The sequence below is a fragment of the Struthio camelus genome, chromosome 4 (genome assembly GCF_040807025.1).
Source record: "Struthio camelus isolate bStrCam1 chromosome 4, bStrCam1.hap1, whole genome shotgun sequence".
Taxonomy (NCBI): domain Eukaryota; kingdom Metazoa; phylum Chordata; class Aves; order Struthioniformes; family Struthionidae; genus Struthio; species Struthio camelus.
This window is the reverse complement of record NC_090945.1, coordinates 26,777,738-26,804,261: the sequence shown is the minus strand read 5'-3', so window position 1 is coordinate 26,804,261 and position 26,524 is coordinate 26,777,738. Positions and strand designations below refer to the sequence as shown.

Genomic DNA, 26,524 nt, shown 5'->3' with positions numbered 1-26,524 from the left:
TCAACAGAAAAGAAGCAGCATCAGCTCAAACTGAACAGTACCTTTTGGAACTTTACCCTCCATCAGTGATGTCAGCCTTGTGTTTTCTAGAAAGACAGACTGCAACTCTTTCTGCAAGTCAGCTTGCATTTTTTTGTAACTGGCTCTTCCTGCTTCTATTTGGCTTTGATAGAGTTGAACATCCTTTTGCATTTGCTTATAAGTATTTAGGAGTTCATTCTTCAAGAAAACAAAACATGGAATTCATGTACATAAGAATTTAATTGCTCAACAGTAAGTATTGCCTTTTATCATACTTGTCACCCTGAACAACTTTGGCCTTGATAATTGCACCTTTTCCACATTTAAACAACTCCATTCCACTCTGTTTAGAATGCTCTAACAAAATGTACGTTTCATGTCAGAGCCATGAAGAAATAAAGTTAAAACAGGAAAAGCAGTTGTGGTCCTGAGTAAATAAACTCCATCCCACTTTGTTTCCTGCTCTCTTGTTCCCCGATAAAACCAGACTTAGAACATTCTGCCCTCAAAAAAAAAAAGAAAAAGAAAACCACCCAAAGACTGTTCATTTCCTCTTTCTCTGCTGGTAGACATAAAACCAAATCACCTACTATTTTGGCACCAGCCTCTATTTTGTGTTCATCTTTCTCCTAAAAACCCTTTTCCCACCACAACTCCCATAATAAAAGTGTTGCTCAGAGCTTCAGTCACTACCTTTCTCCAACTCCTCTGTTGGATCTTGTCTTTACCGATTGCCTCCCTCACTAGTCTGGCAGCAAGCAGTCACTTAAGTGTTTTACACAGCTATAAAAGCACTATTAAATAAGTACTTACCATCTTCTCTTTCAGCTCCAGATTTTCAGTTCTGAGAAAGGCAGATTCTTTCTTTGCATCTAAGGCTATAGCTTCACTATCAAAGAGGGATTTATTCAGCTGTTGAATTTCCTCAATTAATCTATCAGAATCACCCTGAAAAAGATAAAAGTATTAACTTCCCCAGGAAACCTATAGCTGGAATAAAGCAAATATGGTCATTTTAAAAAGGCTTAGTGTATAAACACTCAGAAAACTTCTATGTTTACTCCATCTAAAAGGAACAGTAACCCTTGAGAATGAGGATACAAAAGAGCAGTGTTTCCCATAGCTTTACCGTTACAAAGTACTGCTGCATGTATTAAACTTTTGCAGGACAGAAGCAATAAGAGTAATGTATGTAAAGGCTTTGCACAATGAATTTCCTCTAGGGCGAGGTTAAATTTAGATCAGCAAGGTTAAGTTTGAAGTACCCTCCCCCCCACCCAAACCTCAGAACAACCACCTCAGCCTCAGGAGAGAGCAAGCTTACCACTGAACAAGATGCATCCTTTTTGTCCACTCCTGCTTTCTGCAATTCTTCCACACGATTCTGCAACATCTTTATTTTGTTCTCTTTCTCTTTCAGCTGTTCCAATTTAGATTTAATTTCTGCCTGAAAGTTTAAAAAAAACACACACAGAAGAAAAATTCAGGTGTCCACTTTGGTTTTACAGTTAGATTCTAACAAAACCGTGCTTCATACATGATCAGCTTTACTCAGCTTAGACATACTATCCTCCTTGCGGCTGGTAAGACTACAAAAAGACCAACGAAAACTAGATCTTCCATAGCAGATAGAATACTTTTAGACAGACATACCAAACATTACATTTCATATACGCATCGAATCTTATTGCATGTAAGTCCATAAGACAAGCTCACCTCAAGTTCCTCATTGTACACTTCAGCATTTGAAACTATGTTCTTTAAGTTGGTAATTTCATGCATTAGCTGTATCTGTGGAGCAATTGAAGCAAAATTGCAGAGGATGTTAGAAAGCACCCCCACCAATAATTTCAGTTGCTGTCACCATGAAAATAGGTGAGATCTACCTTATATCCTATATATCCTTTTCCTATATATTAGTTGGCAGATTACACATATATCTGACTTTAAACAGCTACTAAGCAAGTGGCTACATATTCTTTGGAATGAAGAGATGAGATACAAACCTCTGTTTCAGCTTCCCAGTAATTAGCAAGGAAGCAAGTACACTTTGATCTGCAGCAGCTCAAGAAGCGGGAGCAATGTGGTCAAAGCAATACATGCAGATATCAAAGATACGAAACTTAAAACTCTAGTCATGTTAAGCAGCTCTTTCAATGACTGTACTGATGTTTCTGGTATAATCTAGTCACTAACAAGAGTGAGAAGGTGTCAAAACAGACGTGAAGTATGCAAGCTGTGAACATACTCAGTGGCACCCTCTGAAAGGGAGCACAAGTGGAATACTATACAGAAAAGCACTTCTAAAAACGGAAGAACTCTTATTTTGGTCTTGGTCAGAAAAGCTTTACCATAGGTACTCTTCTGTGAATTTGTGTGGTTACACATGCGTATGTATCTGACTGGTTACAAGCATAGGTGAGGAGCTAAAAAAATTTGTAGACCAGAGGATGGTTGTAGCAGGCATAGTAAAACACTACTGTCAGAAATCATTAATCTCATGATTCAGGATAACAGAGCTTACCTTTATAGGTTTATGGTGGTAGAAAGCAATGGATTTCAACCAATTTAGTGAAGTTTGTGACCTGCTAGTACGCTGTGATTAATCTGCTATATGGGTATCAACAGAACGCATGTTTTATGGAATGTCTTCAGATATGTATCTGAAAGTGTGAATAGTTCAAAAGGCAATTCTTGTAATAGAAACTACTTTAGAACATTTTAGCTGTCGTTAGGTACACGAGTTATTCAGGGTCAATTGTAGGGATTTGTTATTATTGGCTTCAAAATAGGTTTGGAAACTGAATAGGAAACAAGAACAAGTAGTCTAGCATAAGAAGGCATCTCTTTAGAATCTTTATTACAGGCTAAATCATAATAGCTTATGTATCCATTTTGTATAAGATCCATACATCTTTGTACAGAACATGAAAGAGGTGACCTTACTAAGTTGTATCCTGAAAAAACAAGGTGAAAGAATATAGCTTAGGCTTTACAATCTTGGTTTCACAGTGGAAAGACATGGAAAGGCCTAGGATGTACAAGTAGTTTGTAGCCAATGCAGAGCGGCACCATTTCTTTCTAGAAAATAGTATCAGGAAATAAATGGAATAAAAACCATCTGATTCTCAATACCCCAAATTATTTTTTTTTCCTGGGCTAATTTCACAGTCTAGCCCTTGGGCAACTAAAACCCCGTACAAGTCCTAAACCCCCTGGGCAACTAAAATCCTGTGCATATCTATAAACTTATATAAGGTAGAGAATTAAAGCATAAGTCATTTGGACAGGGTACATCTCCACTAGAAGCACAAGGAGATGAAGCGAACTCCAAGTCAGCCTCTGCTATATCTTATATTATCCAGTAGATACGTTTACCTTTTCCTACTTCTTGTCACGAAACAGCATGTTTCAGTGTTCCACAGACATTACTGGTGGTATTGTTTAACTTACAAGTAAAGTATTTAAAAGCAACAATGTTAAATAACATTAAAAGTTAATGCTCACACAGCTCTGGCTTTTAGTAATTCACTGAAGCATCTCGTGCTAAACATCTTGGTTAACTATCCAAGCAGCATATGAAGTATATTTTTAGTAAGCTCACTTTAACTTCAAAACAGTTCCAAGTTACATTTATGTTTAGAATGAAATCCTGCTGACATATAAATACACACACACCCCCATGCATGTGCCTATTTATATAATGTTTAACCAGACTTTATTACAGGACTCTGCAAAATTTATGTCTGCATTTTTCACTGAATAAGTTTGGACTCTTAAATTCCTGAATTCATTCATAGTTAAATGCAGCTTGCAATGCCTTCTGCTTGTGAATCAAAATCCAATTGTATGTATTCACTGTGTAAGCTCTAGGGGAAAAAAAAACCCACAAACAACAAAAAACCAAACCATCACACACTTTTGAGCATAGATAGTTCTCACCTATTTGTATTTATTTCAATGCACCTTACCTCATGATCTTTTTGTGTTTGCTTTTCCAGTACTTCAAATTCATCCATTTCTATCTTCTCCTTCAGTTTTTCCTTCAATTCATTTACTTCTGATTTCAGCTGCTCATTTTCCAACACTAGATTATTAAAGTTAGCTTGGAGAAGATTCACCTCATTTATAGCAATATCCTGAAACGGAAGAGTTCTAAACTTTAGAAGTGGTTATTTGAACTTCAGTCTTTTCTCTAGACAATACTGAGCAGACTTACTTTTTCTAGTGCTAATGCTTCACAGAGTTGTACAGATTCTTCAAAGTCTCTCTGAGTCTAGAAGAAGAAATGCTTTTAGTTAGCTGATCTGTAAGATCAAACAAGTTTAACAAGTTGACATTTCTTGCTGCTTGCCTTAACAGTTAGTCATGCTTAAATAACAAAGCTCAATGGAGCATTTCCCACAAAACATCCTACAACTTCACAGACGACTCAGAAACTTACTTTCCAACTAGGTACAGTAATTCTTGGGAGACACAGGAGAATATTGATGTCTTACAAAATAGTAAGGCTGGCCTGAGAAGTCTGTAACGTATGTGTACTGTATTGGACAATCTAATGCAATTATGAAATTACCCAAGTCATGCTGGGTCCAGCAGTCCATTCTACTTCAGAAATTTGATCAGGAACAGTTAGACACTGGTTGTCATGTTCAAAATTCTCTGAAAACATAGCTGAAAAAAGGCATACTTAAAAATAAGTACACTGTAGCAGTAGACTTTAAACTGGACTCAAACTTTTTAAAGACAATTTCATCACACTGGAAGTAATCGTTCAGTAACACAGATTTAGCACACCCATTAGGACTTGAGACTCTCATGATCTTCCTTTATGAAAAGCAACAGCACTGAAGTCCAGTCCCTATTTTTGGGCTGACCACCCTATCTTCAGTCAATACATAAATTAATATAAATTCAGAATACGTTCAATTACAAACTAGGAAGAAAACGTCAAGGAAAGCAGTACACTGAATAGAATAGTTACCTCCTCCCTCCCCCCAGAAAAACCCTCAACCCCACACACTCGGCAGAGGGCAATATACTGTGAGGAAATACAACTCAGCAACAATACAGCCCAACTATTCTCTTGATTTCAGTTAAGAGTTTTGTCCCTTGGATTTCTGATAAGCCCTTGAATTCTTCTATATCTGGATCTGATCCTTCAGCTATGGTTTCTCCATTCTCGCCTAGGATTTTGGCATTTCATTTACCTTTCTTCCACCCCTTTTTTTGCAGGGGGGCTTGGAGGAAGGGAAGGAAAAACACTCCCTCATCACAAAAAACACTGGTTGAATATCTTCTGTCAAAGAGTAACTTTAGCTAGTTTCATGAAAGATGGAGGATATGGAAGGAGCACCAGGATGAGAGCTTTAGACCTCGCCTTTTACCTCACGTTTCTTTTTTTTTTTTCCTCCTTTCTTGTTTGTCTTTTACATAATGAGCTTTTACTTGGTTAAAAACCAAAGATAACAACGACAACAAGAGTTTCCTCAAGAAGCAAGTACAGGGACATCTAGTTAACTTCACTTTTTACTTGCGCTATTGCAGAACTGTCTTTTTTAATTCCCTTTCAGGAACTAAATAAGGCTTGCAAAGTTACTCAACAGGAACCTGTTATAGATTATTTCACCTCGGATGGTAAGATTCATGCTTCTACTTCTTAAATAAAATGAACCTTATTTTTTAGGACAATAACTACCAGTACGATTGTGCTAAAACCACTTCACTAACCTGCCTCACAGGCACATTCTTTGTTGGCAGACAAATGCAATTTCTTTATGGGCTAGAGGTAATGCTTTCAAGATTGGCTACACAGAGCACAGTTTGAGTGCTAAAGTGCCAGCTTCGTACTATACTGTATGTAGTTTACTATATGTTGCCAGCTTCATGTATTTTTCATATTATTGGCAAACTCCTTATAAGGAAGGGATTCATTTGCATTTTGAAGTCTTTATTTTGAAAGATATTTTGCAGTTTCCCTATTTTGTTTCCTGCAGGTACTTACAATCCTCTATGTCCGGTAATGCTGACAGAGACATTTTCATTTTTTTCGTTTCAGTCAGCTTTGGTTTTTCAAAGTCTTCAAAATAGCTCACGTTCTCCTGGTTCATTTTACCAGGAGCCCAGGTAACTCTTCTTCTTCTTTTGGCCTTATAAAAGAAGGTAGTGTTTACAAAGAGACATGATAAAAGATATGATATAATCAAAACACTAAATAGAGAATAGACATTGCAAAGATTTTTGCTTTCAAGCTGTTAAATTGCAGTTTCGTTCTGAAGAAGTTGCAAAACACCAGCTAGCTGGTGCTGAACCAATACCAGCAGTGAGTTTGCTGCAGTCTGTTCACGGCAAAGCATCAATGAATTGATTCCTACTCGGACAGTATTTAAAATAACTCATTAAAAATAAGGAACATGGTATGAAAATTGCCCAGGCCACAATAAATGCTTATATCAGTATTAAAACCAAAGATTTAAGATCCCTTATTTGGTCAAGCTCATTCTCCACTGTCGGTATAACCCTGTACATTTGAGATCAGCTTTTGCTAGGTATTTCAGACAGTTAACACACAAGCTCTAGAACAAGTGCTCTTACTTTAACATTCTGCTTTGACGAAAATGAGGCAGAAGTCACCAGCATTTCAGTTAAGTTTCTTATTCTATCCTCCTGTACTTTTTGAAGAGAATTTTTTTCTTCCAACAGCTGGGCTAATTGATCTTTTTCCATTGCGTGAATTTGAGTCTTTGACGAAACCTACCATAAATAGACAAGGCACACTGGCATTTTTAGGAGTACATACTACCACTAAAGAAGATACGTGAACATTAGTTTTTAAAACGACCACACACCCATATTCTTAAATCTGGAAGAACTTTCTCCAAACATTACTCTAGCAAAGAAACTGACATTTAGTCTACAATTTGCTTGTAGACTTACTATAGAAATGTTTAAGAGTATAAGCGTATAAGGGGTTTTTAACGCTTTTTAAAAATACCACAAGCTCAAGATTTGTGTAAGGATTTCAGAAATAGTCTTCTTCCAAGTGTAACATAGCTCAAGATGAATGCCCCACAGTGCCAGAAGCTCTTAAGAGAGGTATGAGTCAATTGTAAAATAACCCACAAGCTACTGTAATGCATATACCCTCTTTAAATTTTCAGTACCTTAAATTTATTCTGCTGTAAACCAACTACATTACAGTAGCTAGCTGTTATTTGGCAACTTAATCACAAGCTTGCAATGCTTTGAAATCTAGAAATAAACTCAGAGTTTGCATGGAATATTCACACTTTTTTATAATCAATATAAAAAGTACTTTCCTGACCATCTACCATTGCAGAAGACAGCAGGCACAATCACATGCAAATTTATACTGCAATTTAATTCTCTTTAAAGAAAGAAATGTTAATTAGTTTTTTCTTAAGAAAGTTCACCCCATTACTTTTTTTTTTTTGAAAGTTTACCCCCCCCCCCTTTTTTTTTTTTTTTGCAAGTGCTATATAGATTTAAGCCTTCAAAACTATGTCCGGAATTGTGTGTGTATTTTCTTGTGCTTTATCTTTTATGATATATTCTTTAAAACGTTTGCAAGATTGTTCCTCAGCAACATAGATTCTTGGAGGAAGATGAACATACGAAAGACTACACAGCTGGAGAGGGGGGAAGTTCTTATTGCCCACTCTCTAAGCACCTCTTCTACTTTATACTTGACATAAGTAGCGTCACTAATTTTTCGCAGTTACAGCTTATCACAACTCAAACTTAAGACAGACATCAGTGAGCGGAAAAAGCATGAACTAAGTAAGAATCATTAAATACAGCATAAGTTACTGAATGCCATTTCTGCTTTTCACTTGTGGCAATATTAAAGTTTGAAGGGTCCTTAAGAGGCATGACTATTTCTTAGTTGAATTCCTTCACTGACGGAAAGGTGACAATTCACTTCGGTTAGCTGCTCCCATTCAACCTTAGCTTTCATATAGATACGTTGATCATCCTGATCAATTGCTCTAAACTTAGCACCACCTTTCAACTTTTGAGAGACTTATGACAAATCATTTTAAACATAGTTTCCTTGCCCCTCTAGATGTGACTAGCTTTGGTTTGAAACAGAACAGTTCCAGATAGCTTTAATCACTAAACACAAGAGTTTAATATATTTTGACGTACTTCCTCCAGCTGCTTTTTCAAATCCAGAATTTCTTTACGATATCTCTTCAAGAGGGCATCATCATCAAGTACTTCATTGACTTTCGGAGTATTTTTCATTCTTTTGGCTGTATTGGCAAACTGGAAGAAGGACCATATTCTCTCAGCGGTAGAAGTTAATAAATACATCAAGAGACTTATTCTCTCTCTACTATTTCCCAGTAGAATTAAAAGAGCAGTTTTAGATACAGATCAATTTTTAAATGAAGGGCACATCTATGTCTGCCTATTTTTCAAATATTCTTAATTTTGAGGAGGAAAGTTTTCATTGCTTCACATCAGTACAAAACAGTGAAGCCTAACATTTAAGCTAAAACATACTGTTATATTTCAATTTTAAAAAGCATAGAAGAGCATTAAAAGGAAGACGATCCTACCTAAAGAAAACAGGTCAACATTAGATTCCCTTCCTGCCAGGGCTAACAAATTGTAACTGTAAAAACTCGCCATCCTTACTATGTTTGGAAAAGGCAAGTGAGAAGGAAAAGAAAAAAAGGAAAAAAGTTATCTACTGTATGCAAGGTGAGAGAAGAAGCTGTTCCAAGTGGCGCAAAGCTTTAGCTATACAGCCTAGTACAAGAAGAGTTCTGGGAAGAGACAGAGGGTACAAAACAAAAATGCTTTGAGTCCCAAGTTCGCAGAGGACCTTTAGAACATTCAAGTGACCACAGAACAAAAGAGTCTTGCCCATTTTACTGCTTTTCCAACCTATCTACATTAAGGCTTTAGGATAGAGTAATTTTTGAAAGCAGGTGAGAAGTTTTACCTGAAGAGTACTGAGTGTTTCATCAAAAGAAACAGGAGTAATTGTACAAATAATAACTGTCTTAGCATTTCCTCCGAGGGAGTTCTGCAGAATTCGAGTCAGCTTGCTGTCTCTGTAATTTATGAAACTGATGGGAAAGCAAGAAGAAACAACGAAGAAAGGATTCATATTCTGGTATGCAAATTAGGGTAAGTATCTTTCCTAAAGGTCCTAGAAAAGGTCATCTGAAGTACTTATTTATTAAAAATATGGTAATGTTAACAACTTTAATTTCTTAGTTCATTAATTACTTGTCTTAAAATAGGAATGCAAATATAAAGTGCTTACCCAGAAGGGTCATCACAAAGTTTTTTGATTACTTGACCCAGAATGAACAAGCTCCGGTTTATATTGCAGCCTTCTTTCAATCGGAGACCTACATATGACACAGTAGTTTTTTTTTCTTGAATGCAGCAAGAGACATTTTCAACCTGTCATATCTTTGCACTACGTTATTCCCAGAGGCATTATCCAAGAAAGAGTCGAGTCTTGGATGGTCGTGGTGCCATGATGCACCATGACCATCAGCCACTAATATCAAAGAAAAGGCAAATACTCATCTGTGTTTTTTTAAAAAAGCTATCTATTATGATGTATTAATAATCATTGCTAAGTAGGTAGCTGGGGTCATATGAACTTGATTTTTCTAATATACATATTAGACTCTGCCAAATCTTTTTGCAAATGCCCATGTTACCTACATATCTAAAAGTACCAAATTGGCCTTAGATAAAATTTACAGGTTAGTTATTCCTTGTAAGGGAGTATATTTTATGTTCTCCTCAGATAATTTTTTTTGGTCATAAAGGTATTTTTGTACAGTTTCAAGTTGTCATTGCTGACTATCAAGTTTCCTCCAGGCCAGAGGAGAGTGAATCATCTATGCACTTCAACTTCTACATATAAAAAGTTTGTACATGCTTCTAATGACTTCTTAACTACAGCTGATTCTACTCCATTCCGTTAGTCCACCGGACAACTGTTATCGGACCTACTACTCTAGAAAGCTATATTACTACCTAGTAGTTTGCAACATTTTCAGTATTTTCCTGAGCAGATCCTCCTCTTCTACCAAAGAGGAGAGAGTGTAATTATTAAAAAAAAAAAAAAACAAAAATACCACCACACACACTTCCCTCCAACAGTTTAGAGGAGACTTCATAGGAGATCCTATTTTGGATCCTATATTATGTAATTAACATGTAACCCAACAGCACATAGATCAAGTTATTTCCTCCACATCACAGAGACATAACTTACAGAAGTGTTCCCTAGCAAAAACTCATTTCACATAAGATTACATTCACTCACCTTCGGATCCTGTTTGACTAGCTCTTTCACTGCCTGCCAGATCTACCAAGTTCTGCAAATTCATTAAATATTTCACTGGTTAGTTTTGAGGCAGTTTATTTTTCTTGATTTCTCTTAATGCTAAACTCTCTCTGGCAACAATTTCAAGAGTTCTAGTATGGCTGAATTATAAAACAGACAAGTCAGCTAAGAGCTGTGTCACTTTTGGAAGTAATCCATACCTACACAACATATCAGAAAATATTTTCAAGGTGCATAAGAATGTGGAACTCTATTAATGCTATCCCAAATGGTATTTTAAGCTTGCAGTGCAATTTGCTCTTATCCTCAAGAAAGGTAAAGATCACTTCTCAATATGGAAGCGGTAAGTTTAGCTCTCTATGGCTTAGATCTGTATCAGTTGTATGCCTCCTTCCCTGTCATTGTGAGGCTAGTAGAAGGAAGGAATGAAATACTGGAGGGGACAAAAAACCCACTTAACTCCAAATCCTGGTAAAAGTCAGCTAGGACTTCACACCATTCTATAAGGATTTTGCCTTTCTATTTCAGGATGGTAAAATCCTCTATTAATTCCACCAAGCAGCAGCAGCAGAGTGGGTCCTCCTACCAAGGCCAAAGACACTCTCCCATATCGCTAGAAATTACTATGCGGTTAGATGGAGCAGGAGGCAGGATAGAAAAGTGGGAAGAGAAGGGTGGAAAAATAGGTATGAGCAGCTATGAAAAATAAAAATAAGAGCAAAGAGTGAGCAATAGTTTGCTCAGCTATCACATGAGCAGAGTTTACATCCAGATCTCAGGTTTCTTCATATCAAGCCAGAATAGAAAGAGTTCTCTTCACTAGCATGTATGATTGACTTACTGCTATTCCTGATTCTAGAACAAGAGTGCTCATGCAGACTTTCAGCTAAATTTCAATGCTTTCATACTGATTTCATTCCTCCTGTTAATCCAGATTATTTTCTGGATATACTCCCCCGGAGATCAGGGATATATTTCCCCCCCAAGCTTTAGATAATTTACATCCTAGAAAACTGCTAAAGAGATACTAGCTGGGGTTACTTTTGGAAAACAAATCTTCTGGCCATTGCAGCTGTAGGCCACTTATGTCCTCGTAGTGATACCATCTAACACCATCATTAACAGCTTGATTTGGGAACAGTTCGGAGAAGCATCAGATTACCTGCTTTACAAGGTTATTTCACTTGGCTTGTCAGTGGTCAAGAACAATCACAGGAGAAGCTGTGCTTAACACAGTCCAGTGCAAGAGCACCCTGACAACAGCCCGTTACTCTCCATTAGGGCATAACGTTCTCCAGTGCAGCGTGGATTGTCTAAGAACTACAGCCACACCAGAATTTCCTTCAGTGGGAGAATATTCTCTAGGAGACACCCTAGCAGCATCTCATGCGGAAATATTACTTCTGGCTAAGTAGACTCTGATAGAGACTAACTACAAAATGTACTTGTAGTGTAGTTATAAAATGGCATTCTTCTTTCAAACAAGCTGAAGTAGTACTTTCTCTACTTCAAAAAGTTATTGGATATGTATTTAAGTATAGCTTACCAAATGAGACACCATTACTGCTCCATCACAGTTTGCATTTGCAGGGTCACTTCTTTCTCTGCTTTCAATGATCTAGAAGAGAATCGTGCCTTGAAGTTTTTGTAACCAGCTAGAAAATAATAAAAACGTCTCATAATGAAACACAACTTTACCATTCTGAAGATAGTGTGAGAACGGCTGCTGTGTTCATTCATTTTTGTTTCTCCATAATGTCGGTTCTCTGTCAAAAAGCAGTATTAGAATACTTCTGTTTACATTCTGATAAACTGGAGACAATAGGTTTTTAAAACTGCTTTTGTCTATCAGAAACGCACTGATTTCTGAATAAAATCTCAAAGCGACAGCCATGATTTTAGAGATGACTGATTCAATGCTCTTTTAAAGTATCAGCTGATACTGGCTAAGTAACTTACTTTCTCCTTTTCTGATCCATTCCATAACTTGCTCTGGTGCAACTACCACCTCTTCAATCAGGTCTTCTACATAGGTATTCCTCTTAAAATAAAGGGAAAAAAATATTTTTTTATTTTACTGAACTCTAAAATTCACTTGAAGGCATGATGTTAACATTACTAGGAAGTATTATTGTGCACATTTTTTTCAGTTTACTTCCTTCCTTAGAAGGAAGCACCACCACTAGAATGTCTTTTCACATGTATTTTCCTCCAGACAGGATTAGAAAAGCCTACATCAGAACTGTAATCTGAAGACAACAGAATCAAACAAAAGATCTAGAAAATTTCTTAAATATAAAACTGGTAAGGGAGCTATCCTTCTGGACCTTTTCTGAGGGAATCTGTAACATTTACGGAGAAATATATTTCTAAGGTCATAATCACAGAACTAGTCACCCTTCTTCTCAAGTTTCAGAAGCATTTATGCTATAGGTTGTTGAAAGGAAAAAGTTCCAATTTATATTATTAGCTACAAAACTTACTATAAAGAAATTGAAGATAGCATTAATACAGATTTATTTTATCCTACTGATTATATACTCAATGTAATTCTAGTTGGATGGTTATGCAAGAAATACAGTGGAAGAAGAGTGTATCCACTTGTGGATGTTACGAAGATGAAATGGTATTAAAGCAACTCCTTTGTACATCTGTTGAAGAAGCTTCCAGCACACTGAGCTATGGGATTAACATCATGTTCTGGCAGCTAGACAACTCTAAGGCATCCACTGCCAAAGTTATGAAATTGGCCAAGACAATTTGTGTGGAGACCTTCTCTCCTAAAATAAAGATGAATCAGTAAGAGCAAGGCCAACTTCACTACTGGTATCCTACTACATTAAGTATTCATCTGCTTTTTGACGATAACAATTACGTAATTTTACAAGAAAGTTTTAGACTAGATGCCTCTGAAGGCATTTTTTACCCTGAGCTGATACAATAAAGCCCACCTTGTTCATCGCTTATGCCACTTACATTAACATCCTCACGAATTCCTAGAGGTTTCTTTTTCCTGATATCACAAAGCAAATCTGTAATGGTTTCATTGTAGATTTCCATGTAAGAAACTCTCAGCAAGAATTCCCTGTCTGGAATCTAAAGATAAAAAACCCCACAAACCACAGATCAGACTAAAAAGCAATTTTTTTTATTGCAAGTATTCTGAACTCAGAACTACAGGCACAGATACTGTTCCACAGGTTTCCCCCCCCCCACACCCCCCATCCTCTTTGTACTTTAATATCCTAATTCCTGGTAGATGCTATCACCAGAACACTTTTCTTTCATTCTTTCCCTCCCTTTTGCTGTACTAGTGGTATATCACTTTTAGTAGATTGTAAGAGTAAAGTAACTCCTCTACAAAAGTGCAATAATGGATTTCCCATTTAACTGTCCTTCCCATATTTAATTTCCTCCTGCTGAGGTTCTTTTCTCTCTAGGTACCTAGTCTTCTCCTTTGCTTGCTTGGACTTACTTTGCTGCTGCTTCTGCACAAGGACTATAGCACCACAGAAAGTTTTCTTGGCTTCAGCTGCTCTTACAGACTCTGAGGCTTTCTGCACCGCAAAGGAGCGGCAAGTATTTCATACAACAGATATCGATAACCTGATATCCTCAAGGCAGAAGCAGGTGCTCTGCAGACCAAGTTTTGGAAAATACTACTTGAATTTATACCTTTACCTTACTTCCTATAACACAGTATCACGCTGAGGGCCCAAATCTCACATTATTTATTTTTAGGAGGACTCCTATGCAATTAAATAAGTTATATAGATCTGGAAATATGATGATATGCTACATAATATAAGATCTAGTTGGATCTCTTGTGTGTCTGCACAGTAGACTGCTATACTAACACAGCACAAAAGGCTGATAAGCTGAAGGCGCTTTTCCTTTTCTAAGAAAGGCCAACAAGAGTGCACATTTGAAGGCCAGAGTTGATCATAGCTATTTCTACTGGACTCTGAATATCAATAGAACATAGCAGCACTTCTGTGAAGTTAGTTCTTCACCCACTCCCCCCAATATCCTCAAATCACAGGCTACTATTCCATTCCCCAGCAATGGGACCTCAGCTTCCTATGCTCAGACGGTACAGCTCTAAGGACTCTTTTCCAGTACGACTGGGGCCTGCATTATACCTAAATCTGTACGTTGTAGGAACCATCAGCAGTGAACTATCAAACTGATTCTTTTGAAAGCCTGAAATAAGTTTAGTCCTCCCACTTTTAAAAAAGTGTCTTTTAAATATAGTTTATTTCTTTAAAGGTAAGTTTTAAATAACAAAACAGAACACAAAGCTTCCTATTATTTTACCTACCACTTATTAAGAGTGAGCATCTATTTATGCTTGTAATCAAAGTATATTTGCAAAAGAAGGTTTTTAAACAGAAAGCCCTGAAGTTTATACTGATCTGATGCAAACTATTAGAGCTCCATTATCATAGTTACTACTTACAACTCCGCAAGGCTAGCCAAGCGGCTGCAGCATATCTTCACATATAGTTTGTTTCCTTCACAAACTCCTTGCTACACAAACTAGTTTGTTCTTCCAGTGTTTGCAAACACTGCTAACACTTTCAGTCACTTCAATTCAACAGAATTACTCACCTCACAAATGATTTTGAAGACATGCTGAATTGCCTTTGGGATAATGCCCACAGAATCATCATTTCCCATCATTGTATATGTCTTCCCTGAGGCAGTCTGTCCATAGGCAAAAATTGTACCTAGAAATATGATTAAACATTACTGATGATTTATGAGATACATTACAAGAAGGATTTAAAAACAATTTCAAAACTTACCATTGTACCCCTGCACTGCTGATTGTATAATTGGAACAGCTACACCTTCATACAACTGTTGAGTGTTGTCACTTGAGTGAAAGACACGATCTCAAGAAAAAGTAAAGCACGTAAGTCAATTACATTGAAAGTCAAAAATAAGTGTCATCTTACTTATTATTGGTGACTTCAAATCCAATATAATAGACATCACATCTTTTGCAGGATTATTCAAACATAAAATGTAGTTGTGATACTACTAAGTAGTACTTAAAAAAAGTTAAAAATTCAAACCAAAAGAGGTATGACAAACAGACAACGCACTAGTCAAAAAAAAACCCCTAAGAATATGATCTTAACAGTTAAATCGCCATTCTATGTAGTGCTAAAAATTGCTATGGCTAATTTATCTTTTAGGATTGCAAGTCAGAAAATGTAGGATACTTGTTTAATCCTTAGTTTAAAGCCTGTGTTTATTGGATCTAAGTGGGGGGGAGGGGCAATCTTATGGTAGTTAATTCATAGTAACAAATAGCGTAGGAACCCATAAGGTAAGGAACCCATAGAGTGAAACAGTTATGAGGCTCTAACATCTGCTTTAGGCACTCATCAATACTGGATGACAAGGGCAACTCCCCCCCACAAATGCTCTGGACTAGCCCTGGTCTGGTGCATTTGTAGCTAAAAATGCATTAGTACACCTCAGAGTGCATCTTCCAGTTTACTTTCATGCAAACGTGAGTTAAACTCATGCGCTCTGAGACCATTCCACACTGCGGGCCAGAACAGAAAAAGCAAGGACAATCAGGAGAACAACTTCAAAAGTATACTCCTGATCCAAATTAAAACACAAACCCTGTGTGCCCCAGAGACACTCCTTAAAAATTATGAAGTTAGGGGAAGAAAAAAAAAAAAAAAAACAGAGCTGTTATAAACACTAAGTTAATTGTTGTCAGCATATATTCATATAGTAATGAAGGTCTCTGCGAGCACCAAAAAAAGTTTTTTTGATCTCATATTCTTACCATAACTGAAGACTTTTGTACCATTCACTTCTGCAATAGTATTATTTTCACTTTTCCAGTAGAGTGACAATTTATCGTCTAGAGCATTTTCTCTTAAAAAAAAAAAAAAAGTTACTCTCTTAATCTTATCAGGCAAGAACTACTAGCATTACCCCATTTATTTTATACATTTATGTTTTCTTTTTTTGAAAAGAGACTTTGTCACATATTAACTGAGGACACTCAGCTCATTAACAAAGGCACAGATATAGGCTGCAGCATCCCCCTTTTTAAGTCTTTTCAGCCAAGGACAGAGAAATCAAAAGTGGGGGTGTGCTAGGTTGGAGACCAACCTCCTTATTCTACAACAAAACAAACAAACAAACCAACCCCCACATAACGGGCCAAACTGAGAGGTAACACTCATCATTTCTCAGACTAAAGAAAAAAGAAAGAGAAAGAAAGAAAGAAAAAAAACTACCAGCCAAGAAGAGTGTCTAGACCGAAACGTAACCCGAAGGATCCAGGAGCAGCACACTCTAGGCTGCCTGTCTGCCCGCCCGCCCGCCCCAGGCGCGGGACCGGGCTGCTATAACGCAGGGTCCCTCTCTGCCGCCAGCACCTCCCTTCCCTTCCCTCAGGCGCTCGCAGCCCTGCTCGTTCCGGCTCTCTTCTCCCTCGCTCCCCGCGGGCGGAGGCCGCCGTTACCCCCCAGCTTCGCTCCTCGCTCCCGGAGGCCCGGCTGAAGGCGAAGGGGACACGGCAACACCCGGGGAAGCCGAGGAGCCCCGAGGCCGCCAGCCCCGGGCGCCACACAACGGCCTTCCCCCCGCGGGCTCGGAGGGAGGCCTCACCTGGCGATAAGGGGCCGCACGCGCACGCAGACCGTTACAGCTCCCTCGTCCGCCATCCCCGCGGCCGTTAGGCACGCGCCGCCGCCTGCCGCAAGGAGGCCACCAGCCGGCAAGCAGCGCAGCAACCCAACCGCCGCCGCAGTTTGAACTTCTCCCGAGGCCGCTTCCTATTGGCCCGCGCGGTGGAGACGCCACTCGGAGCGTACCACTCACCAAGAGCTGGAGGGGGGCCGAGGGGAAGCGGAGCGCCGCGGAGACTGCGGAAGAGCGCCGAGTTGGCACGGGCCGCGCCGCACCCCCGGCTCTGCCATAACCCCGGGATGGTAGCGGCCAGCTCGAGCTGGTGGCGGGAACGCGGCCTTGGCGCAGCGCTGCGGTGCCGGGAGCGCGCCCAGCTGGCACGCCGGAGGCAAAAGCCTCAGCCAGGCCTGCCTCATGCCGGCTCGGGAGGCCCTATCCTTTTAACCTAGCCTGGCTGCGTTCCCGTTCAGCTGAGGAGTCGGCAATACGGCAAACGGAGAGGTGCTTTCCAGAAAGGTGTCCTTAATGAAAATGTGATGAGAAAGAAAATGATACAGCAGCAAAACTATCGCTGCGTAGAATCTGTTTCACAATCTGGGAAACGTGGGTTTCCGATTGTCCCAAAGAGCGGGGATTTTGACACACTGTCCAGCAAATTATGTGGTTTCTCCTCTAAGGCTACGCCAACTATCTACGCAATTTAAATAATATGCATGTATGCTTTCACACATGCATGAATGTCAAATATCTGTTGTTTGACAGCTAATTTACAGGAAATACAGATGCTAAAGGCAAGCAGATGTTACATAAAAGTTACATTGTTACGTAATTGAGTTATTGGTGTTTACATCTATAGCTTTTTATTAAAATATTATATGTATTGGTATGGAAGTGCAGGTTTGAAAAACACTATGAAAATTAAGTGTATGGTAGTGTTATTTAATTCAAAGAGATACTGTTTCGGGAAATGGAGGCAGACTCTATTTGTCTAGTGTTCTAAAAAAGGCTACTTTTGTGTGTTGTCTTCCAGTGAAAGCAATTCAGTCATCCTGCCAGTGCAGGTGAACTTGGGGAACAGAGAAAGAAAGGGAGGTAGTCTGTAAAGAGGAACCTACAGAAACTGAAAACCAAAGCATCTAAGCTTCTTCCACTATCGTTTCTTTTAAGATCAACTAAACTATGATTAATTTCTTAAAATACTATTAATATTTAAACTTTCAAAATTAAAGATCCTTCTTGTATTTCAATCATCCTCCTCCTCCTCCTCATCCTCCTCCTCTTCCTCTTCTTCCTCTTCCTCAGTTGCAGCTAAGGCTTCTTCCTGTGCAGCCTTGAGAGCTTGTTCCTCTTCCACAGTAGGGTCATTTGTCTCAGTGATTTCTGGCCCACTAGGGTATTCTGTTTGCACTGGTGGAGGCAGTGAGGGTGTATGGTTTTCTGGACTGTATTTGTGACCCCAGCCTAAGTAGATATTATCAAATCTCCTGAGAAAGAAAAGCAAAAGATCACACAATCTCCCCAAGAAAAATAGCAGTGGAAATATTCTCAGAGTTCCTCAATCTGCTGAGCGAAAAACCTTTATGGTTCCGGTTTCCTTTAACTGTTGTGTTTGAAAGATGGTATCTTTTTTAACTAATGTAAGGGTTGATGAATATATCTTCTACTTAAAATCTCCAAATACTAAATTTATGAATGCTAAGCTCTGGCACTATATTATATTGAAGTATGGCTCCAACTTCACATTATTAATATGGAGACATTTCTGATATGAAATCCAGTGGCCATTAAAAAGCACATAGTGACTGTACCATCTAATGTAAATTAGAACCACAGAATGTAGCTAAGCATCACAGACTTAGGAATATGGATTTTAAATCAGGGATTGTGGCCAAGTACTGACTGGTCATTTACGTTCTATCGACTTAGTTTATACTAGCATTGCCAACGATTCTTCATTTTCTGTCTTAAACATGTATTCACTGTTGCTGTGCACACGTAAGTGGCCTTCTCCATCAATCTCAGGAGTAGTTACATTTCAGTCAATGAATTAACAATAAACAAACTTTGACTCTATTAGACAGGTATCTGTATTTAGCACATACAGTCTGTGTAACCATGTTAACTGGCTGCTTACCTGCCAGATGCAAAGGCATAGGCTCCAGGCCATCGATTAGACTGAAGGATTGCAACAGCATATTGAGGGACCAGGTTTGTAGAATACTGAGCTGTCCAAGCAGGGACATTTTGAATTCCTGCAATCAGCCAAACACACGCTATATGAAGAAACTGACTTAATGAGCAGCTACAAATTATTTAAGACTTAACTACAAGACTTGCTCAGAATTCAAGGAACAGTTATATTAAGATGCATGTCTGAAGAGACAAAATTCAGAAACAATAAATGCAGACATTGTATTCTAACAGGTGATTTGGATGTACGAGTCCGTATCACAGGAATGTTGCACAGCCATGTGAAAAGAGGCTCATGCTTCTGAAATTCAGTAGTACTCACCGCTTTTTTTTTTTTTTTTTTTGTCAAGGACTACTGATCACCTATGCCTGTATGTTATGGAAACATTTTGATCCTAGATTTCTGAGGAGCAGAGTCTCATGCACGTATAACAGCCAAATTATTTATTTATTTAAATGATGGTACAACAAAGTAACAGCTCGAGCTGGCTGCCTCCAGGGAGGGACCCTGAACAAAGAAATTCTGGGGTAATTATACCCTTTATAGTTTTATTTCCCTGCCTGCCAGTGAAGGTATCCTCCAATCTTTTTTGCTGAGTTGGTGGTCTCTCTCCTTTTGATTGGTGTCTCTCTCCCTCTGATTGGTGTCTGTCTCCTTCTGACAGGTCCTGGCCTACATCCCAGGCTGGTTGCCATGTCCTTGTTTCCCACAGTCCCTTATCTTCTTGAAGGCCAGCCACAACCCAGGTGCATCCCATCTTGTCTCCTGTATTCTGCTTTGTATCCTCATTCGCTAGTTTTGTATCTTTATTAATTAGTTTTAATTGGTTATGCAGTTACATCATCGGTAATGTCACATTGTCAGCAATGTTTCTTGAGTTCATTGACAGTTCAGCCTTGAGGCCTGCAGGCTTCGTCTAATTTAGGCACTTATGCTAAGTAAGAGTCAGACTTATGCTAAGCTGAAGCTAGGTCAGCTACAATTTCCTTCTCTAACAGGACTGAAGCTAAATCAGTTACGATTTCCTTCTCTAACAATAAGTTATATAAATATTTCACCCTAATCTAAGAACAGAGAGTAGGAAATTAATTTAATATTGATGTCATCTAATATCTAAGTTCCCATATTCCCATGATTTGCTGTGGTAATATGCTACGGGATCTAAATTCTTATGTATATATGTAAACGTATGTGTACATACACATTGATGTATTTATTTACACATGCACATACAAGTTTTTGTCTGAAAAAGATAATGGAAGAATAGCTGCATGTAACTCACGTAGTGAGCTGTCCTGAACTTGCAGTAGCATGATAACTCTTGAGGGTTTTTTTTTTCATTTATCCTCAGAGAAACCGTTAACTAGTAGACCTATCAATTTCTGTTTTATTGTCAACACTGTTAACCATTTCACTTTTGATTGATTCTGTGAAAGAATGTGCTTACCCTACAACACCAAACTCATTGTTCCATTAAGTATCTGAGGCCTATAACGTCAAATGTTCACTACCCAAATGCCAACATTCCCAGCGGCTATCAAACACTTAATAGTCCCTGAAGAGTACCTTCATCTTCAGAGAGTGGAGTGAGAAGAGGAGGTCCTATTTCTTGCTGTACTTCATCTGTCTCCTCTGCTTTCTCCTCCTCTTCACCTTCTTCTTCTTCCTCTGATTTTTGAAAAGGATTATGCCAAACACAGCGACCCTGAAATTGATATGAAAGCATAATAAATATATCTAACAATCACTGAAAGAATGCAAGCCAGTTAAAACAATTGGTCCAGACACATGCAGACATAACTGAAGGGGAAAAACAGAAAAGAAATAAAAATATATGCCATAATTGGTATATTGTTGAGAGAATGTTGTATCCTCTTGGCAGAGTGTTCCCCAGCTGCTTCATTTATCCCTCATCCCTACTTACTATTTCAGAATAACCCCGTACCTCTGTCATCAGCTTTTTGTCATTTTGTAGATTTCATTCTTTTAAACACAATTCATGCTGGTGATAGATGCTAGACTTCAGTGAAAAGACCAAAATCCTGTAATTATTAATTGGGATTATGTCTTTAGACATGCCCTTATTTCAACACTCATCTTGTGAAGAGATGATAATTTGTTGCTAGCCTTTATCAGTCACAAACATGCTGGCAATTCTGCTGCTACTCTCCATCTCTTCCTTGTCAAGGACAGAGTGTGAGTATGCACAGAAGATGCACAGAACATCGTGTTCCTGCACACCTGGGCCCAAATCCAAACAGGTTCTTGAAAGGTGCGCTCAACATTCTTAGTTATCCATTCTCCCTATGCAGACCTGTACTCTGTTTCTCAGTTCAACCCTTACAGAACGGAGAAAATACAAGACAGACAGCTACATCACGTGTTATTATGCCAAAACAGCCTTACGTTTGGGCTGAAGGGGCTGCCTTCAAAGGGTAGGAAGTTAGTTCAGTCCTTGTCAGTTCAGTTCATATCCTTGCTGGGTACGGTTATTGCCAACTGAGAAGCTAACACTTACAGAATCTGTGCCTCCTTTTAAAGTCTGCTTTGTTGTTTAGCTACCAGTTAGAGGAACATTACAGAAAGTTTTTAAGATTCTAACTGAATACAGATTTCATTTTTTTACCGCTATTGCTTTGCTGATAACAATTTCATATCGTACTTCCTGCTACTTGCTGATATTTTGCACTCTTTTTCGAGTTGGTAGACTAGCCAGCAAGTCATCTAACAGGGATGATCAAACTACTAATACCTCTTTCCAGCGCTTGCTTGACATCAAAAAGGTTTTATGCTACTGTTTTATTTTATGTTTTGTTTTCAATCTTTTTCATTTTCATGTTTCACAGTAGAAAGTAAGCAACAAAAATTAAACCACAAGAAAGCACTAAACAATTTCCATTTAACATACAATCATAAGCTATCTGCATTTTAGCATCCTATCCAAGAAAACAGAATTAAAAACATTTTTGTCAAGTGAGGACTTCACAAGATAAAACCTAACATAGAAGATGACCAGAAATAATTGGTATCGATCAATGCCTAACCCCATGCAGAAACCTAGAAGGTTCCTAACAATATACACATTTATATATATAAATGTATATTTTATATATTCTGCAGGACATATGAATATATTTGATATATTTATATATAACATAGTATATGTGATAGTTTTCTTTTTCAGCCTAATACTATGTCTGTGCAGGTGAGGAGTTTCATTTACATGCTGAACTACTACTGGTACTACGGTGTAAATGGTATCCGAGATCAACGTGAGCTACGCAAGAATGTACCTGCTTCAGAATATTCTGTGTTTGGTGTACCCACATGGAGAGAGAATCCACCATTTCAACCACAGAAAGAGGCTGAAAATCGGGGTTTTCTTCATATGTATCTCTTCCTCCTCCCCCTTCCTCCTCTTCATCTCCTTCCTCCTCTCCGAACTGGTAAAATCCAATGGGACAGACCTGGGTTCCTGCTGAGATCCGAGCTATCTGTGCACGCAGGTAATTGGCCTCATTTCCAGGGAAAGGGGGAAAGCTCACAACAGGAGCATCAAGCCTACCAGTGAAGAACTTCTTGATTTTCCTGGCACAGATAATCTGTGCTGGAGTCACGGGAGGCAACTTCACCCAAGGTTTGCCTGGCTCGTTACAGACAAAGTAGATATACTTATTAGTCCCAGTTCCATTGTCTTCTTTTGGGATGATAGGTGGGGGCTTGTAGGTGGACTGTGGTGGTTCATCTTCTTCTTTCTCTTCATCTCCTTCTTTGTCCTCACCCATCCCTTTCCCTCCTCCTTCCTCGGTATCTTCTTCCTCTTCTGTTTCCTCCTCCTCTGCCCTGTCATTGTACTGTACTTCAGCTATAATATAGTTCATCTCCAGGCCCAAAATCTTGCCCCAAAACCGGCAGGTCTGGATTGGCTGAACACTAATTAGTTGTTTAAGGGCAAGGAATATGTGATAGGTTTCATCTTTGTTCAAGCCAATTCCAGCCTGTTCAAAATAAAAGGCTGTTTCCATCACGTTAGGTAGAGGAGTCTCTGTCTAGGAAAGAAAATCTGGAATTAGAGGTGGCGAATAATAAAATTATATCTTTGAAAGATTAAACATGTTATCCACTGAAAATCATACTTAATTTTCCTATAGTCCCACTCATCCTCTCAAAGGGCTTTACAGGCATTCATTCACTACATCTTCCAACATAATTTACAAAAATTAAAAATGCCATTTAAAGGATAAAGAAGAGAACACAGATGACTTGCAGCTTTTAGAATACAAGATTTCAAATTTCCAATTCACTTTTAATTACCGCAGAAGAAGGATTAAGTTAGAATTCTTATAAGTGATCACTATCTACAAAGAGCTTCAGTGCTAGGGTGTGACAGTTACACAAGAGGCCACGGTGCCAAGAAATACGTGGCTGCGTTTCCTTGTGTTTGTGGCAGATTCATTTGGGGAAAACAGAATACATATTTTATACATTCAGATGCAAGGTCAACAATATGAATGCTGTTCTTCTGGATACCTTGGCATAGAGCTCCCTGCATTATTTAAGATGGAGTCTTTTATAGCTAGTGTAAAATGTTCTTACTGAAGTCAGTAGTGAGACTCCAGCTGGCTTAAGTGCGAGCAGAATTTGGTCAATAATGAGGATTTCGGAACGTATTCGAAGTGCTTTATCACCATTTTATCATTCCTTGGAGGTAGCTGATTATATAACATAAACAAAAAGAAATTCTGTAAGTTGTAAATAGGAGGATAGGGAATGTGGAGGGAGAAGTGCTAGGTTCATTTGGAATTTTCCTGGCCCTTCCAGGTTTCTTATATCAAAACAAGCTAGACAGGAATATGAAAAATTCAAAATTCCTTTATGAAATGCCCTACTTTTCTCCACTGTTATGAATTTTTACCGTTACTGTAAAATGAGTAATAGTCCATGGACAAGATGAAAGAAACTCTCTTCTATTTTTAGTATTTGTATTCTGCAATGGCAATTCATTTGAATATATACTGCTAACTTCATAAGAAAATCAACATCTTATTTGTTATCTTTATTTATCTCTTGGTTACTACAAGAATTCTCTGCATACTTCATTGGGTACAGAGACTTCTGCATATAAGCAGCAGGATACAAAAAATTCTGTTTTATGAAGTGGCTTTTCAATTGTAGTAGTTCTTCATTATTACCACAATTTTTTGCGAGTTGGACAAGGAAGGGCTGGAACCACAACTGGAATGGCAAGGATCACAAACTTCTCCATCCTCCGTTTTACAGTAGTTGCTATGCACAGTATTCTCAAATGGATGTCTATATTGCATGGTCACTTCAGGTAAAGAAATGTCACTTTTGTATAAATAATGCAATTTGGATGCAGTATTCCCGGTTGAACTGGCATGTGGGATAGAATGTAATCTTTACTTTTTATTCCTCACCTCTAGAACGTTTTAAGATTTCAAAGGCTCAGAATGTTAGATTATACTCTAGGAAAAATTCCTGACTAAATAACTGGATAGTTTTTCCTCTTCACAACTGGGCCTGGGACCAAGTTGACTATGAAAGGGGTGCTCTATATAGTAGTATAGCTGCAATTATGTCATGACCATAAGAGGCAATACTAGCAGGGAGACCACAACTTTGCCCCTTCTTCCTTTCCTTTCCCACCATCCTCCAACTCTTCTCCCTGGTATATATGATATCTATTTTTCTTTGATAATAACTCACTATCTCGTCTTCTAGTTCTTCATCTCCTTCTGCATGTACATTGACGAACAAAGCTTTACACTTTTCTGCAACTTCAAATGTTGGAAGAATCTCATGCTCATCACGGAGAGTGTCCATTTTTTTCTGAAACTGAGCCCACTTCACATCCTTGCTGATGTTCTCAATTATATCTACTGCATTTGTGGGTTGTTCATCCAGGATCTTTGTTAGCATGTTAGCAAGATGATCATATCTGTCATATAAATATAAATATCATTGGCCCACTGTATAAAAGTATTAGAGGAATATGATTTTAACATCAAAAGTAGAAGCTGATCACCTGGAGCTTTGCAGAAATCAATGGAATAATTAGATCTAAAGAGATCATGCAGCCTGATGGGAAATTAAACTTGAAGGAAGCATGATTGTAAGATATTTAAGAGCAGTCCCCTCTTCCATTTTTGGGTTACCCCATACCTGACTCAGGAGCTGATGCTGAATTTAAACCTGCTGTTAATCAATTTTGAACTCTCTAAATTCCCTCGGGAATTTTTATTCTAAAAGATGCTGGGCACACACAGCTATCACATAATGATGAACCATTGCATTTATAAGGTATTCTCTCTCCCTACATCCTGGTATCCCTCCATTTCTTAATGTAACCTGTTGCCCTTTCAGCAATACTACTTTTCTCTCCACTCTTACTTCCTACCCCTTTCAACCTTGTCCCCTTCTCAGACTTACAAGTTCAGGCCAGACTTTGTGCTGCTCTTCAGCAAATAGGCTTTTGCATTCTGAATCGCCAGCGCTCGGGCATTAGGATCTGGTATCTGCTCGTCATATGGACTGTAGCCCGGCTGATAGAGCCCGTAACCCGGTTCATGCGGTTGATAAGGGCCATGCCCCTGCGTGTAGGCTTGATAGGCATCTTCTTGTGCTGTGTATTTCTCATAGGCACTTCTTGGTTCCTGTGTTTGATAAGGGTCTAATCCTGGTGCATATGATTCATAGGCAGTTTGCCTTGGCTCCTGTGCCCCGTAAGAGTCTTGTCCCAATGCGTAGCTCTCACTGACGTCTGTTTCTGATACCTGTGGCTCATAAGGGGCTTGTTCTGTTCCGTGTGGCTGATAGAGGTATTGCTCCGGGGTCTGCGGTTGATAGGGCGCTTGTCCCGGTGCGTGAGGCTGACAGACGCTTCCTCTTTGGTCTTGTGCTTGGTAGGGGTCTTGGCCAGGCGCATGCGGCCGATAGACGCTTTCTCTCAGCTCTTGCGGCTGACCAGGTGCTGCTTCCCTTACCCCCTGGTATTCATAGGGAGCTTGTCCCGGCTCCGGCTGCTGAGGCCGAGAAGGGACCTCTTCAGGGTCAAAGCCCTCGTAAGGCGGCTGCTCGCGGGGAGCGCGGTCGCGGCCTGCTGCCGGGCCGGCCTGCTCCTCGGGCGGCGGCTCGCCGGCAGCCTCCGCCATGGCCTGGCCCGGCGGCAGCGGGCCGGGCGGGGGTCACCGAGCCGCCTCCAGCGCCGCTCGTCGCCCAGCCGCGAGCTCCGCCGGCAGCGAGGAGCGTCGCCACAGTAAACCCGCCGCCGTTGCTAGGCG

The 26,524-nt window shown here is 39.2% G+C and overlaps 2 protein-coding genes across 2 annotated transcripts in view; both read right to left on the bottom strand.

Moving 5' to 3' along the window:
• Positions 1–17,166, bottom strand: part of CENPE (centromere protein E) — a 39,368-nt gene extending 22,202 nt beyond the window's left edge. The window contains exons 1-21 of the mRNA XM_068941985.1: positions 17,012–17,166; positions 16,179–16,270; positions 15,175–15,264; positions 14,978–15,096; positions 13,343–13,462; positions 12,326–12,407; positions 12,065–12,132; positions 11,913–11,984; positions 10,346–10,397; positions 9,323–9,410; positions 8,996–9,122; positions 8,191–8,310; positions 6,616–6,774; positions 6,026–6,170; positions 4,598–4,695; positions 4,241–4,297; positions 3,993–4,160; positions 1,738–1,812; positions 1,346–1,468; positions 835–969; positions 42–219 (exon numbers count right to left, since the gene is read on the bottom strand). Coding sequence (XP_068798086.1) covers positions 42–219; positions 835–969; positions 1,346–1,468; positions 1,738–1,812; positions 3,993–4,160; positions 4,241–4,297; positions 4,598–4,695; positions 6,026–6,170; positions 6,616–6,774; positions 8,191–8,310; positions 8,996–9,122; positions 9,323–9,410; positions 10,346–10,397; positions 11,913–11,984; positions 12,065–12,132; positions 12,326–12,407; positions 13,343–13,462; positions 14,978–15,096; positions 15,175–15,264; positions 16,179–16,270; positions 17,012–17,067 — 2,224 coding nt within the window. The 5' untranslated portion in view covers positions 17,068–17,166. The remainder of the gene's footprint in view (positions 1–41; positions 220–834; positions 970–1,345; positions 1,469–1,737; positions 1,813–3,992; positions 4,161–4,240; positions 4,298–4,597; positions 4,696–6,025; positions 6,171–6,615; positions 6,775–8,190; positions 8,311–8,995; positions 9,123–9,322; positions 9,411–10,345; positions 10,398–11,912; positions 11,985–12,064; positions 12,133–12,325; positions 12,408–13,342; positions 13,463–14,977; positions 15,097–15,174; positions 15,265–16,178; positions 16,271–17,011) is intronic.
• A 668-nt stretch (positions 17,167–17,834) lies between these two features.
• On the bottom strand, positions 17,835–26,457 carry LOC104153499 (radial spoke head protein 6 homolog A-like). The gene is made up of 6 exons (XM_068941984.1): positions 25,674–26,457; positions 24,951–25,182; positions 22,517–23,272; positions 20,790–20,928; positions 19,167–19,284; positions 17,835–18,516 (listed from the first exon to the last, which is right to left on the bottom strand). Exons 1-6 carry the CDS (start codon positions 26,393–26,395, stop codon positions 18,276–18,278), a joined length of 2,208 nt encoding a protein of 735 aa, XP_068798085.1. The 5' UTR covers positions 26,396–26,457; the 3' UTR covers positions 17,835–18,275.
• Between the last annotated feature and the right edge of the window lie 67 nt (positions 26,458–26,524).